The sequence below is a fragment of the Onychostoma macrolepis genome, chromosome 03 (assembly GCF_012432095.1).
Source record: "Onychostoma macrolepis isolate SWU-2019 chromosome 03, ASM1243209v1, whole genome shotgun sequence".
NCBI classification, from domain to species: domain Eukaryota; kingdom Metazoa; phylum Chordata; class Actinopteri; order Cypriniformes; family Cyprinidae; genus Onychostoma; species Onychostoma macrolepis.
This window is the reverse complement of record NC_081157.1, coordinates 40236195-40252563: the sequence shown is the minus strand read 5'-3', so window position 1 is coordinate 40252563 and position 16369 is coordinate 40236195. Positions and strand designations below refer to the sequence as shown.

The 16369-nt window shown below is 36.8% G+C and overlaps 2 protein-coding genes across 6 annotated transcripts; one reads left to right on the top strand and one right to left on the bottom strand.

Moving 5' to 3' along the window:
- The first annotated feature begins 379 nt into the window (after positions 1–379).
- On the top strand, positions 380–12423 carry gys1 (glycogen synthase 1 (muscle)). Of its 3 annotated transcripts, none has more exons than XR_009269946.1 (16): positions 380–518; positions 2672–2790; positions 4298–4479; positions 5121–5312; positions 5878–6063; positions 6302–6446; positions 6702–6819; positions 6914–7034; positions 7134–7240; positions 8780–8839; positions 8917–9109; positions 9234–9360; positions 9976–10071; positions 10200–10400; positions 10520–10600; positions 11009–11065. XR_009269946.1 is itself a non-coding variant. In XM_058769280.1 (16 exons), the coding sequence occupies exons 2-16, from the start codon at positions 2673–2675 to the stop codon at positions 11219–11221; spliced, it is 2103 nt and encodes a 700-aa protein (XP_058625263.1). In that variant the 5' UTR covers positions 381–518; position 2672; the 3' UTR covers positions 11222–12423. The 3 variants fall into 3 exon arrangements, 2 of the variants coding, with proteins under 2 accessions (XP_058625263.1, XP_058625264.1); XM_058769280.1 differs by having other exon boundaries at positions 381–518; positions 10200–10363; positions 11009–12423; XM_058769281.1 differs by lacking the exon at positions 380–518 and adding an exon at positions 796–1021 and having other exon boundaries at positions 10200–10363; positions 11009–12423.
- On the bottom strand, positions 12406–15790 carry aspdh (aspartate dehydrogenase domain containing). 3 transcript variants are annotated; one of them, XM_058769283.1, is made up of 8 exons: positions 15654–15790; positions 15266–15316; positions 14539–14683; positions 14306–14390; positions 14012–14161; positions 13567–13790; positions 12794–12933; positions 12406–12545 (listed from the first exon to the last, which is right to left on the bottom strand). In XM_058769283.1, exons 2-8 carry the CDS (start codon positions 15312–15314, stop codon positions 12508–12510), a joined length of 831 nt encoding a protein of 276 aa, XP_058625266.1. In that variant the 5' UTR covers positions 15315–15316; positions 15654–15790; the 3' UTR covers positions 12406–12507. The 3 variants fall into 3 exon arrangements, with proteins under 3 accessions (XP_058625266.1, XP_058625267.1, XP_058625265.1); XM_058769284.1 differs by having other exon boundaries at positions 15639–15735; XM_058769282.1 differs by lacking the exon at positions 15654–15790 and having other exon boundaries at positions 15266–15600.
- Positions 15791–16369: the final 579 nt, after the last annotated feature.

Sequence of the window (16369 nt, the reverse complement as noted above, 5' to 3'; positions counted from 1 at the left end):
ATTTATCGAGACATCAGAACTAAAAAAAATCTGTAATATATGTACTGTACATGCATAGTCTTTAGTTATATTGATCAAAGAATTAGTTGGTTTCTGAGGGGTGCAGCTATTGGAAAATGCGCACAAAACGCAAAAGCCAGCGGCTTACTTTCCCCTGCGAGTTGCAAGAGGAAAATAGCCGGGATGAAAATTCTTTCCCAACATTCTGTTTGGCCAATCAAATTCTTCATACAGGTAAACGCCTATATCTAGGGGGAGTGCGCGGTGAGGAGGAGACGCTGCTCCTTCATTTACAGAGAGATCAAGGAGGAGGAGTCGGCGTCAGATAAGACACGCCCACACTTCATGACGTACCCTGTCGCGTGCGGGCTGTCACCCTGACTGACAGCCAAACAGTCCTATAATACAAGGCTAATTTGCGCAGAAGGCCCCGCCCACTGTCAAATCATCCTCCTGGTGATTGATTCCAGCAGATGTGAGGCTTGCGCCGCTGAGCGAGGAAAAGACACTACCGCAGGGTGAGTGCATAACTTACTGCTTTTGTGTGTTGTCAGTCTGAATTTACAAGTCCGTGACTATTAAAACCCGTAGAGGAGCATAACCGTCCATCTGCAAAGCCCGTGATTCCTGTCACGCGCGGTGCTCGTCGTTTACCCGGGTCAAACCCACTTTTACAGCCTGCGCTCGACTGGCCAGTCCTTCCTTCCTCGAGCGTGCAGAGGAAAAGCTTGCGACTTTTTTTGATCGTGTGCACCCGTGTATTTTATGCACTTTCATATTTATGTCCAGGAAACGCTTTACTTGTTCTGTTGTTATGGTGACTGTGACGTTCTGCGTTTGACTGTTCCTGTGTGGTCAGCGCGCACTTACGCTCTTCTGCGTCTGAGTGAGAGAGAGGGAGAGAGAGACTATTATATACTGCGTCTCAGTTATGAATGACAACTCACTAACACTGAGGAATACTACATAGGGGATACACATAAACACACCTTCTCGTTAAACGGGCCTAATGTTGCTCAAGGTATGTTGTAAGTGAAGGGTGTGTAAGTGATGTTCTGAATGATTACATGCTGTATAAAAGGTCATGCCTAGACTTGAGGTGAAGGCACAATGTATTTGTAGACATCTCAACTTATATGATTTGAACATGCACTTGCTCGTCATACTAAATAAGCTTTTTCTTATGTGTTTGTGTGTAAATCCGAGAAAAGGAAGTGCCAGTGAGCAATGTTGGAAGATGAGTCACTTTGATGAATTGCTGTTGATAAAATATTGTGTCAGCAGAGAATGGGGAAGTGTGTGTGTGTGTGTGTGTGTGTGTGTGTGTGTGTGTGTTTGTGAGGTGCTTGCTTGAAGGTCATATACTGATGTCGATGGCTTTTGGCAGTGGTACATCATATAAGGTTGTACAATCCATTGTATGATGGATGCAAGTAGTGTTGTCACGGTACCAAAATTTCAGTATTCGGTACCGATACCAGTGAAAATCCACGGTTCTTGGTACCAATTTCGGTACCACATGCTAATTAAATAAAAAACACACCATTTTTAATAATAAAGTCAAACAAAAATAAAATGTACAAAAATCAATGCCATTCTTTATACTTATTTAAATTGTGTTTCAAGTTTTTCCGCAAGTAATAAAAGTATGAAAAATAGTAAACAATTTTCACCCAAATTTGATTTGTCTTTTAATTAATTAAATTTATACGCATTTAATTTTTTTGGTAAATAAAGGGGATTTACTATTAAAATTAAAATATGGAAGAAATATTGTGTTATTTCTTTAAAAATAAATATTTATTAATTTTATTTTCAACAGTAGTAATAGTATCTCATACATTATACTAAATAGTAATAAACTTCTGGCACAATGTCTTTTAAGATAAACTTTTATTTTGACGGATTGCCGTGAATACCTTTAAATTTCTGTGTGTAGCTATATGATATGACGCTGGTTTTACTCAAATGAAATGGTAAAATGCTCGTGAAGTGACTCTTAGAGCAGTTCTGTAGATGTTGTTTATGTATTTATGTCCTCACTGAGACGGCAGATGCTGAAATCACCGCGTGCGTCACGCGCGCTTCGGTGTGTGTATTACATTTTTTTTTTTTTTTAAAACGCGCGTCTCTGCCATTCATTCATTCATTCATTCACACACACACACACACACACACACACACACACACACACACACACACAGAGACTCGCAGAACATGCGGGATTCATATTTGAATCGACTTTTGCGGCTTAATATTTACAGATACTAGTCCGTGTCGCGATTTGATTTAAGTGTAATTACCTACTTTTAATTCATCCAAACTTTGACAAATTCCGTGACATTTCGTGCTAAACTGTAAACTCCGTTTTTATAACTGGATTCCGAGATTCCGTCCGCGTTTTCTGCATCGCAGAAATGATAGGGCTGTACGCGTCAAGAACCGGGTTGACCGGGTACTCGGTACCACCGGTACTTAAAAAAACCTGGTACCGTGACGTTTTCATTTTTTTAGTACCGACTTGGTACCGAAGTACCGGGTCTTTTGACAACACTAGATGCAAGCTAGGCCTACATATTACTTAAAATGTCAGGAGTTCAATACAAATGAGACTATTAATATAAAAACATGGATAGATTGATTGATATTATTGTTATATTTTATTACCCAGCATGCCACTGGCGCGCAGTTTGTCGGTCACCTCCCTGTCCGGCCTGGAGGAATGGGACGAAGAGTTCGATCGGGAGGATGCAGTCCTGTTCGAGATCGCATGGGAGGTCGCTAACAAAGGTGTGTAATAAAGGCATGTTTCTTTTCTTGGATATGATGTTTCATTGCTAATGTGTCGTCATAGACATTTACGCTCATACCTTCAAAGATCTACACTAACATTCAAGTTTGGGGTTGGTGAGATTTTTAAAATGTTTTTCAAAGAGGTCTCTTCGAGAATGCATTCATTTAATTAAATATAGTAATGTTGGGAAATATCATAACAGTTTAAAATAACTGATTTTTATTTTAATATATTTTAAAATGTAATTTATTTCTGTGATGCAAAGCTGTATTTTCAGCATCATTACTCCAGTCTTCAGTGTCACATGATTCTTCAGAAATCATTCTAATATGATGATTTGCCGCTCAAGAAATATTCGTTATTATTGTCAATATTAAAAACTGTTATACTGCTTAATATTTTTGTGGAAACTACCCCCAAATAAAAAATAAAAATCAACAAGAATTCTTTGAATATAAAGTTCAGAGTTTATTTGCAATATAAATTTTTTCTAATGTTATAACGGTCTTTACTGTCACTTTTGATCAATTTAATGTTCTTTTGATGAATAAAAGTATTAATTTCATATTAATTAAAAAAAAAATTGAGCAGTAGTGTAAATTTAGTGTCATATCATAGTTTATTTGGGGCATAATTTAATGTTTGTTTTGAGCTTGGACCTGATACCATTTACTCTTTGTGCACAGAAAACAAATAGGACTATAGGGAGAATACTGTAAGAATGTATTGAAAGTATATTTACAGTTTATTCTCCTGACCTAATAAAAATTTTTTAAACTGTTAATTGTTTTTTACACTCTGTTAGAATTGCGCACCAAGTGGGAGATAAATAGTTTAAGGGTTATAATATTTAGCTTTTAGTGTTTATATTTTATAATAATAATAATAATAATTTTTAGTTTTGATTATAATATAATATAATATAATATAGTTTGCAGTTTATCTTCTGTTTCATGAAAGGTTATAGGTTTAAGCTTCAGTAACCAAAGCCAGACTAGTAAACAATTCAAATTGCATTTTACAAAGCCTATTAAATTTTCAACAGAAAGTGTCAATATACTCTGTAAATATTTGAGACAAGAGGTTTTTGATATAATGTAAGTATTAACCAACAATAAAATGTGATTTAAAAACACCAATGTATTTTTAATCCTAACTATTTTGAAGGACTTTATGAGAGTTATTAGGTTGAACACAGTCTACAATCATCTACAATTTTGGAAAGGAGAAACCAGATACTGTTGTTGTTGTCACAACACAAAAACCTATATGCCACAGGACTCAACTGCCAAGAGTTCACAGATACTGTATCCACATACTCAGGGGCGCAAGAGTCATGTGACTCTGGTGTTGGTATTTGCTGCACTCTGTGAATATTATATATTATCGACGGCTAGATTAGATAAAGGTCAAGGAGGTCGAGTTCAAAGGGCTGGGTGGCTTTCTCTTTCCTGGGCCTAAACATCTGTTAAAGGTTAACTAACCACTCTCGTTTTGTGGTAGTTGGTGGCATTTACACGGTGATCCAGACCAAGGCGCGTCTGACCTGCGAGGAATGGGGCGAGAACTACTTTCTGGTGGGCCCGTATATGGAGTCCAATGTCAGGACACAAGTGGAGCTGATCGAACCCTGCAATGCGGCACTCAGGAGAACCATCGATAAAATGAACAGCAGTGGGTGCAAGGTATACACATTCACACACTTCGATAAATATTGAAAAAGAAAGGCATTTTCTAGATTTAGGTTTGTTCACCTCTCGTTTATCCACACTAATGTGCTCACACACACACCACGCTGCCCATTTTAATCTGCTCTTATCCACAGTGAAACCCTAAACCTTCATTCTGGAGAGTGCTTGTGTGACATCTCTCTAGTGTGTGTGTGCGTGTGTGTGTGCGCGTTAAAGGTTAAAGGCTATATCAGTGTCCAATTGCCAGACTGAGGTCTATTTCAGTTCTTTGAGGAAATTTCCCCCTGAGAGACGCTGTGTAAATTGGTGCCTGAGTTATTGCAGAGTCACTTTGCCATCAACATGAACAGAAATGAGTTTGTATAAATCAAAGCCACACATCCAGGTTTCTCTTAGAAAGTATTAACTAAAATTGTTTGCTAGCTTGTCCAAGTGGCTTCATCTGTTGTGTATACACCGTGATGTCTTCAGACTAACAAACCAGGAGTTGCCTTCCCAGTAGTTTGAATTGTGATCATTGAAAAATGTGCAATCTCCATTTTCAGAATGCTATTTCTGTTGAATGGTATCATTGTAAATCTCTAACGACGTGACAAAGTTACTAATTTCCTTCCTTCCTCTCCCTTCTTCTCTAGGTATATTTTGGTCGATGGCTGATTGAAGGCTCTCCATATGTGATTCTGCTAGACGTGGGCTTCACGGCCTGGTCTCTGGACCGCTGGAAGAGTGAACTCTGGGAGAATTGCAGTATTGGTGTGCCCTGGTTCGACAGAGAGGCTAACGATGCTGTTCTCTTTGGCTTCCTCACTGCATGGCTACTGGGAGAGGTGTGCAGTTTTGTTTTAGTATTATTTATATACTGTTGTAGAATTTATTAATATTGTGAAATCGCTTTTATTTTTGTATTTTCAGTTTTGATTTTTAGTTTGTTTTATTTAATGTCATTTTTTTGTTTTTGTTTTATTTGTTCTTTTTATGTTTCTGTTAAGCTTTAATTTATTTTTAATTGAGTTTTAGTTCAACAAAGTTATTTATTTCAGTTAACGTTTTTCATCTAAAATTTATATTGGGTTTTATCTCCGCTTTTTATTTTAATTTACAACTTTTTAAGAGTTTTAATTTTAGTTAACTATAGCAACATGGGAGTTGTGTGTCATTCTGTCTTTTTGTAATATCTGTATTAATATTAATTTTGTGAGCGTAAATGTGCATGTTATTTTCCCAACAAAACTCAATGGGGAAAAAAAAAAAGTTACAGTTATTTAATAGAAATTAAATAACATGTGCTTATGCCTATTTCCTATTTTTTGATTATCCAGTGAATACAATTTTTTTGTAAAAGATACATCACTATTGTTAATTCTCAGTAATTATAATTTGAATATGTTTCAGTATGCAGCTCAGTGTGACGAACCACCTCACATCGTAGCACATTTTCATGAGTGGCTGGCAGGTTTGGGGCTCGTCTTATGCAGGCAGCGTCAGTTACCTGTAGCAACCATCTTCACCACACACGCTACACTGCTCGGCCGATACCTGTGTGCTGGGAACGTTGACTTCTACAATAAGCTCGCTGAGGTTTGTGTGAGAGAATGTGTTTTTGTGGATATATGATACGTCCTCATTACTGTTTATACTGTTTAACCCACACCTCCTCGCCAGATAGAATCAGATTTCTTTAGAAGACGTTCCTGTTTTTTAAGCACATTTTGGTTTGACACCAAGATGATGCTCTAAATGGATAAACAGATTGAGTTCATGGAGTTCATTTAAAGAAAGCTTCCTGAAGTGTCTGTGGTTATTTCTCCATGTGTAGTTTAATGTGGATAAAGAGGCAGGTGACAGGCAGATCTATCACCGGTACTGTCTGGAGCGCGCAGCTGCCCGCTGTGCACACGTCTTCACCACCGTCTCTCAGATCACCGCCATTGAGGCCGAGCACTTACTAAGGCGGAAACCAGGTGACTTAAGTTCCTGCTTGTACTGTTTTCTCTACATCCTAATGGCAACAAAATGCAGTCATGAATCAGTTAGATGACAGAATTTAAAATGTGCAGATTGATCTGGTATTAGAAAAGAAAGGATTCTGGCTTCATTTCACTACTGTGGATGCTTCCTGATTTAGTTAAGAACTGGACTTTTGCCAGGAAGCTGCTGCTTTTTGACCCTATTTGGTCTATTTGCTAAAGATAGCCACGTTCATCTTTCTCTGTCAGATATTGTGACTCCAAACGGCCTGAATGTGAAGAAGTTCTCAGCTATGCACGAGTTCCAGAACCTCCACGCTCAGAGTAAAGCGCGCATCCAGGAGTTTGTCAGAGGCCATTTCTACGGGTCCGAGCTCATAAGACACGTAATCATATTCATGTGTCCATATATATGCAAAACTCTCTCTCATGCATGTTTTCTCTTGTTGTTTTGTGTGCAGGCATTTAGATTTTAACCTTGACAAGACAGTGTTTCTCTTCATTGCTGGACGCTATGAATTTTCAAATAAAGGAGCTGATATCTTTCTTGAAGCATTGGCCAGACTTAATTACCTGCTGAGGGTAAGTATTTGTGTTTTAGGATTTCCATTTTTCACACAAAATGTTACAATAAAGAATCTTTGTTGGAAAAGATTTGAAACAAAATTCTTGTATGTCCAGGTGAATCACAGCGATGTGACCGTAATAGCATTCTTCATCATGCCTGCTCGTACCAACAACTTCAACGTGGAGACCCTGAAGGGCCAAGCCGTACGGAAACAGCTCTGGTAACCATGACAACTGCACTGTGAGGACTGCTAACCTGAATGACACGTTTAGCTTAACCTAGTCGCTTAATATAAACAACCAAGTTCAATCAAGTTGTGTTGAAAGCCGATTTATTTCAGAATGATTTATATACTGTTATAGTTTTTAATAACATTTTGAATTAGCTTTTATTATTTATTTTAATATCAGTTTAAGTTTTAGTAATTTTGTTATGTGCTTTTGTAATTTATTAATTTGTTTTTTAAATATGTGACCCTGGAGCACAAAACTTAAGTCTTAAGTCGCTGGGGTATATTTGTAGCAATAGCCAACAATACATTGTATGGGTCAAAATGATCGATTTTTCTTTTATGCCAAAAATCATTAGGATATTAAGTAGAGATCATGTTCCATGAAGATATTTTGTAAATTTCCTACCATAAATATATCAAAACTAAATTTTTGATTAGTAATATGCATTGCTAAGGACTTCATTTGACAATTTTAAAGGCGATTTTCTCAATATTTAGAATTTATTTTGCACCCTCAGATTACAGATATTCAAGTAGTTGTATCTCGGCCAAATATGGTCAGATCCTAACAAACCATACATCAATGAAAAGCTTATGACCGGTTTTGTGGTCCAAGGTCACACATTATTTATTGAAAATTCAGTTTTGAATAATTTTAGTACTTATTTTCAGCTAGTTACCGGGTTTTTAAGTTTAAGCATCTCATCTAATAAATATTTTCAGCATTTAAAAAAAATGTAATGAATGAAAACCATTTTTGATGATTTTGGTTTTAGTTTTACTTAACAATAACAACACTGGTCTAGAGCATCCTAACACAACTACCTGCTTTCTTTTGCCATTCTGCAGTGAATGATGGATGTGTGATGTAGGAAGGAATATATTTAGTTTTACTAACAATAACAATACTGGATGTGTGATGATGTAGAAAGGAATTAATTTGTTTGTTTGTTTATTCATTCATTCATTCATATTTATTTATATATTTAATAAATAGTAGTCATAATGTCACCTGATTGAAAAGAGTAGTTAAAATGATTAAAATCAATGTTTTATTTACTCGCACTAATGTTGTTCAAAAACCCATATACAATTATTATTATTTTTTTTTTTTTTTTTTTTTTTTCCAAAATTTTTACTTGGACTCGGGGACTGTTGAAACTAGGGCTGGGCGATATAAGATCTCGTTAAAGCCGGTTCCTTGATTAGTGGTAAATCTCCATCACCTGTTTTCAAATGGAGCGGCATTTAATACACAGAGCCGTAGTTCACTGACAAGCTACACAATATCGCATGCATTATCGCAGATGAATCGCCTTCGATAATGAACACGATGTTGCCTAGCTTGTAAGTGAACTACGGCTCTGTGTATTAAATGCCGCTCCAGTTGAAAACAGGTGATGGAGATTTACCGCTAATCAAGGAACCGGCTTTACTGACGAGATGCGCATTCGATATATCGCCCCAGCCCTAGTTGAAACGGTGAATAAATTTTGTTGTGACATTGCGTCTTTGTTGTATTGTCAGGGACACTGCTCAGTCTGTGAAGGAGCGCTTTGGGAAGAAACTCTACGAATCACTTTTAGTGTGAGTTGGTTTTTGTGTTTCGACTGTATTATGTCATCTCTTCTGAGGTGTGACATTGCTCTCTTTCTTGTTGTTAGAGGGCAGCTGCCTGATGTGTCTAAGATGTTAGATAAAGAGGACTTCACCATGATGAAACGTGCCATCTTCGCCACCCAGCGCCAGTGCCTGCCCCCCGTCTGCACTCACAACATGCTGGAGGACAGCAGTGACTCCATCCTCAACTGCATCCGCCGTATTGGCCTCTTTAATACTGCTCAGGACCGAGTCAAGGTATACACACACACACACACACACACACACACACACAAACGCTATACTATAATGGATGTATTCAAAGGTAATTTATGTAATAAAATACTTAATACACTTTTAATGCCTCATATTCTTCTGCTAGGTGATCTTCCATCCAGAGTTTCTCTCCTCCACTTCTCCTCTCCTGCCAATGGACTATGAGGAGTTTGTGAGAGGCTGCCATCTTGGAGTATTTCCATCCTACTATGAGCCCTGGGGATACACACCTGGTAAAACCACACACACTACCAGTTTACCATGTGCATATATATATATTTATATTTACATTTACATTTAGTCATTTAGCAGACGCTAAATATCCAAAGCGACTTGGAAGCAATCAAAGTCAACAAAAGAGCAATGATATGCAAGTGCTATAACAAGCATGTACATACATGCTCCACGGTGGATATATACCATTTAAAAGTTTGGCCAGTAACATAGTAACACTTTTTTTTTTTTTTTTAAGTATATAAACAAGAAATTATATATCTTGTTATAGTACAAGAATTTTTTTTTTTTCAGAATTCATGCATTATATTTATCAATGTGAGAGTAAATGCGTCACTTTTTTAAAAATAGTTTTTACATTGAGATATTTCTTGAGCACCAAATCAGCATGTTAGAATCATTTCTGAATGATCATTTCATATTTTAAAAACATATTATTTCACAGTATTACTAGTTTAACTTTATTTTTAATATAAATAAATGCAGCCTTGGTAAGCATAAAGAGACTTCTTTCAAAAACATGAAACAGTCTTACTGACCCCAAACTTTTGAATGGTAGTTTGTGAACTCTGTATTAACGTCCACTCAACACAATTCACATATCTTTCTCTCAGCTGAGTGTACAGTGATGGGTATCCCATCGATCTCCACTAACCTGTCTGGGTTTGGCTGTTTCATGGAGGAGCACATTGCTGACCCGTCAGCTTATGGTGAGAGTTGTACATATACATTGAAAATGATGAACAGCAGCTACAAGATTCTCTCATTTTTGTTTGAATCAGCTTTATGTAGTTTCATTAAGTGTAATGCACATTTTACTTAACTCCCTCCTTTTCAGGTATCTATATTTTGGATCGGCGGTACCGTGGGGTGGATGAGTCCTGCAATCAGCTGACGTCTTTCCTGTTTCAGTTCTGTCAGCAGAGCCGCAGGCAGAGGATCATTCAGAGGAACCGAACAGAGCGCCTCAGTGACCTGCTAGATTGGAGATATTTGGGCAGGGTCAGATACCAGACGCAGACACAGACATAGACACAGAGTGAATTGCTTTTCTGACCACCAAGGACCCAAGTTGTGTCCAGTTAACTTTCTGTATCAAAACAACAAAACTAACAGGTTATTGTTCATGAACTAATATAGCATGTTTCTGTTTCTTAGTATTACATATCTGCCCGCCATATGGCTTTAGCAAAAGCTTTCCCGGACACATTCATCTATGAGCCTCAAGAACCCACTTCGGTAAGTTAAAATGATGAAGGGGGAAATTGAAATTGTTTGTTCATTTTATTTTAATAAAAGTGTGAGGTTTAATTATCTAGAGCAGTGATTCTCAATCGGAGGTCCAGGGCCCTCTAGATTCAACATGACTTAAAATAATTTAAAATAAGACAACACAAGCATTACCATAAGCTAAAATAGCTATAAGTCAAGATATTTTTTTGTTTTAGTTCACCACCTCAATGTATTTTTCCTTTGAAAACCCTGGATATGAGATTTTATAAATGGGATATCTAATCACATTTAAATGAATAAAGTCTTATTTCCATGCTAATTTTAATATGTTAACCTCTGACACCTCTGGACAGCTGTCTAAAAATTATATGTACATTTTTGTTGACATTTTATTCTTTCATTTACATAATTCAGGCCACAGGCTTCCGTTACCCGCGGCCCGCCTCAGTGCCCCCGTCTCCCGCCCACTCGCTTCACTCATCTCCTCATCACAGTGAAGCTGAGGATGAAGAGGAACTATATGATGAAGATCTGGAGGCGGAGAAAGACCGGGTCAACATCCGCCAACCTTTCAACATGCCGAACCGGAACAAGAATCAAATAGTTGGTCTTCCTGAGAAAAACTAAACACACCCCTCCATACATACCTACACACTCTGTAGCTTATACTGTGAGGCACTTATATACACTGTGACACACACACACACACACACACACACACACACATAAACACTCCCCTAAAAGTGAACGTAAAGCCTGCAAACAGTATGTCTGCATGTTGGTTTTCTGAAGAGAAATAAATAAGATATTTAAGTATTTGGTGAGCCATAGTATGTGATTCTAAGACTTTGTCGAAAGATTTCTCTGGTGTCTTTCATATGAAGCATAGTTAAAAACAACAACAGAGAGCAAAGGATTAAATAGTAACTAGAGTTATTCATATGAAAATTCATATGGATTCCTACCAAATTGTCATCTAGCTGTGTGCCAGTTCAAATGGCCACTGTTAAAAGACAATACAAATAAATGTGAAATGATAAAAATAAACGTTACGAACATTTATTTTTAAGGAGCCCTTTATTAGAAACTCTTTACAGGAATAGTTTAAGAAAAAATCATTTATACACACTTTAAAAGAGCTGTATGATTTTGTTCTTCCATGGAACACAAAAGAAGAGGTTTTGAAGAATGCTCATGTTATATTTCTATATACAAAATCAAAACAGAGGGTGTTCAGGGCCAAAAAAAATTCTAATACGAATATCATACAAATAGTCCTTTTTCAATAGGAAAGGATGAGGAATACGGAAAACACATGAAAAAATTTCGGACTCGGTGTGCAATGAACTTAAGTCTTCTAAAGTCATGCAGTATCTATATATGAAGAACAGACCCAAATTTAAGCTATTTACTTTAAATCATGGTTCTACAGTCACTTTCACTGTGTACATTTCAAAGAGCTAAACTTTGTGTTTCACGAAAGCAAGAAATTTATACAACTTTTAAAAGACTTTAGATTGCATAAATGACAGAATGTACTGTGTTCTGAAAACATTCTTACAACGTTTCACTCACTGCCAGATTTCCCTTCACAGTATTATGTACTGTCACAAACATAGTGACTATCCAGCACTTTTCTAGGGTTATTGTTTTTTTAAACGGTTTAAGTTAAATGACAAGCAATTGATGTAGCTGAAGTTAACCAGCCAGACAAATACACTGGAACATCATTGGTACTGTAATACAAATATACACCAGCACTGTTAGAGTTTGTCATGTCTGTCACAGCTGTAAAACCGAAATTAAAGTCTACAACATTATTAACATGACACTTGTTTTATTAATTCATCATGTGCTACATCATGTGTTTTTCTTTGGTTAATTTGTACACTTTCTGCAGCAATCCACTGTTATCAACACAGATATACCCTCCCTCCATGACCCTTGCAGACTGAAAAAAGACAAACAGAAATTCAGCTATATAATAAGACAGAGAGATATGTAACGGCATATTCATGTACCATTTTGGAATTTTATTTTGTTTTTGTTTTTATTTTAGCAGAAGAGAAAGCAAAGAGGACCATTCCAAAAGATGTCTTTTTTTATGCCTGCATTCTCTGTGTAAATCCAGATTTGGCTAAGGATGTTCAGTGCATACTGGGGGTTTTGGTTTACTCCATCTGTCTTTCTTATACATACCCAGTAAGCTGCTCCAGAAGGAATTGTATGTGGCATTTCCTGTTACAGCTCCAAGTTTGGCGGGGTTTTGTCTCACTGTTTTCACTGTGAACCCATCTGGACCAGTTATCTCAACCTCCACAATATGGTAGTCTGATAATCTGGAGAGAAGGGGAAAGAGAGATTCCAGTAATGCTCGCATTTCAAATCCTATAGCTCTAGTATTACATTTTCTTTACTTGAGCCACCTAGCAGCATGATAAAAGTCATTCTGAATCCTTTAGATATTACAGGACATAGCAACGCCCAAGCACCACCCAAAAATTGTGGCAAGCGCCTCTCCAATTCATATTGGAAAGCTTAAAAATCTGTTTTTGATCTAGTTTCCACAATGAAACTGAAGTTGCAACATATCTTTTCTTCTGTATTGTGACATACATCTGAGTGGAACAGGTTATTAAAAAATAAAAATTATAGGGTGGGGACTATCAAATGGTTGTTGATCAGATGAAGGCAGTCGATTGTAAGAAGGGAGCAGCGTTTAAGCTGACTAAATGATTGGAGAAGTCTGGCATTTCACCAGAAGGTTCATATTTTGATTAAGAAATACAAGCTTGAATAAAAAAAAAAAAAATTGCATTGAGTCATTTACAGTAAGATCAATATGTTTTAATTTCATGCCAACTTTAAAAGTGGCCTGATCTATGTATGGAGGCAGCTTTATGGAGTTTTTTGTGTAAAGAAAAGGTTATGAGTGTTAAAATCAGATTTTTGAGGTCCAGTTTGTGACTCACGCAGTGTCTGAGACGATTTCTCCAGTAACCCCATTGAAGCCCAACTTTGATGCGGCTATGGCCGCAGCTGCCATAGTGTTCACATTATTTGGGGCGATGGGGCAGAGCTCTGCTACTGAGCCGTGATACAAGACCCGCCTACCCTCTCCTTCCGTCCAATCAGAGAGCAGACCACCAGTCAGCCGAAAGCAAGAAGGATGTTTAGACATTCGGATGGAGAGAGCCTACAAGAGAGACATTTGAAATGTATTTTCATATATTTTCATGTGGCAGGGACAATGGAACTTATGGTGAACTTTAGTTTTGGATAATATTTAGTATTTTTATTTAGGCAGACCACCCCTTGGAGATAAATATTTTTTTATGGACAGTTAAGATTTTTTAGAATTTTGAACTGCTTTAATTCCTTAATTATTTAAAAATAATTATAAGAAAATAGTCTTACCCGTAAAGTTCCACTGTCATTCATTTTTTGAATATCTTGGCCACCCCATAATGCACCACTGGGCACATAAAGTGTTTTCCCATGTTGTTTTGCAGCAGTGCAAAGATCTTGCTCAAGCTGGGGATCAGAGAGGGCAGAAGGGCTGCCCACCTGAGGAAGGGAAAAACATGATTAGAGACCGTTTTAACAATTACTTGGGCAATACAGCTAATTCTCATCAAGAAATAAATGTAAATACTAAGGCAGACAAGACAGGATTTCACGTGATAATATAAAGGTAAACAATTAGGTTACCAGGAAGTGAGCATGTGACAGAAATCTGAGCCCAAACTCTTTAACTATCTTTGGATGGCACACCTCCACTATTACATCAGTGTCTCTGAAACACCAAACACACATAAAACACCTGTAAGTGCCACAGTAATGGGCTCTGTTTTGCCGTCTCTCTTCCATTTAAACAAATATTCAACATGTGCATACAAACTTTATATATACAAACTATAAAAGAAATATATATACAAATTTACCTGTGTGTGAAATCTGAGAGGTCATGTAGAATCAGCTCTTTGGGCAGTGAATCTCTAAGTTTGTCTGCATTTCGGTTCCAAACAAATGCTAACTGCAGCCCCGCCTCAGGCCCTTCCTTTTGGATCTTCTCTACAAGAAACTGGCCTGAATAAGGAGAAAAGATTAAATATAAGCTTCATGGTCTGACAGATCACGAACTGATCCTGAACATAAGAGTGATTGCAGCTCTTCTACTCTTCTTGACCAATGAATTTCCAAGTTGAGACAGATCTGTGAATCAGTTTAAAAGAAAAGAACAGGCTCAATAGACTCACACATTCACATATGGGACATCACTACGGCTTAAAACAAACACATGAGCAATATCTATCAGCTGAAATATTAATATGCAGATCATATGTAGAACAGCATAGTCACTATATACTTTAGACATTTTTATGACTTTTTATCATTTATGACTTTCTGAGGCCTTGAAAACACATTTTTAAAATTCCCTGATACTTCCAGGTTTTACATGATCTAGGCAACCATGTGTGGTTCTTCTACGCTCATTCCTTGAGAAAAATAAAAAATAGTATTATTTTTCACTACTATTTTATAACAGTAATGACTACCAGTATGGAAAGTTCTTATTTTGTCAATGCTATAATGCAATATTAGATTTTCAGTGCAAACTTAATCAAAGTAGCGAAAGTTGAAAACAGAAGTTTTCGTTGGAGAACTCACCTAAATGTCCATATCCCACAATTCCAACCTTTAAAGCTCTATCAGCCATATCTACAAAGTGAGATAAGGGATTCAGCAGATGAACCATGTAATCATTTTTCTTATTTGTTGGTCTGCTAATCTGCTAAAGTAGTTAAAGAGAGCTTATTATTATTCACATCTACTCAATAACAACTGTAATTCTGTAAAGTCTAGATAGAACATCAAACCAGCATGCACTACATTTGCTTTTATATCCCCCACACATGCTCTTGATTCAATCTTTGGCTCCTCCCCTTTTCCATTTTCCAGTCAGTGTCCAACTATCTACTCTCCTTAATCTCGAAGAACACTGATCTCACCGACACAATCTGTCCTCACAACCTACACTTACCTGCTAATTCCTCACCTTTTCTCTATTTATCACTCTCTCTTTCTTCTCGATGTCCGTCGATCTCTCTCTTCGCTGTTTGAACGTGAGAGTCTGTGGGTTAGAGCAGGTTAAAGTGCATGTAGGCCAGGATTGTTAATGATTAGACTCTGTGTGAATTCATTTGCTTTGGATATTTCAAAGGAGCACTGCCTATTATTCACGATGGAAACAGTGATACAGATTTTTTATTTTTTATTTTATTATGTCTATATAATTTTTATTTTAATGTTAGTTTTAAAATATTTTAATGCATTTTTTTTCGTTTAATTTAGGCTATTTCAAGTAACAAAAAAATCAACATTTCTACACCTTTCAAATCACACTATAAAAAAAAAGTTATATTATACTTAATGACAAAAGTATGACAATAATTCCCTCTTTTTATATCATAACACTGCAGCTCTGTGGCGCCCTCAAGTGGGGGACATGGCAATATCTCCAGAATTGCAACAGATTTTACAACCATGCTGTTAAAACCATTAACCACTGAGAAGCTAATGATCAACAAGAATTAGACCGAATAAGTATTATAGTAATTATTAGAAAAAAAATACATATTATATTTACACAAATGAAATGTGTGGTCTATCCTTACTGACTCCTACACGTACATCAAAAAAGCTAATAAAGTGAATGAGCTGAAAGAAGCTGAAAAGACATAAAACAGACTGGGAAAGATAATTTTCTAGCAT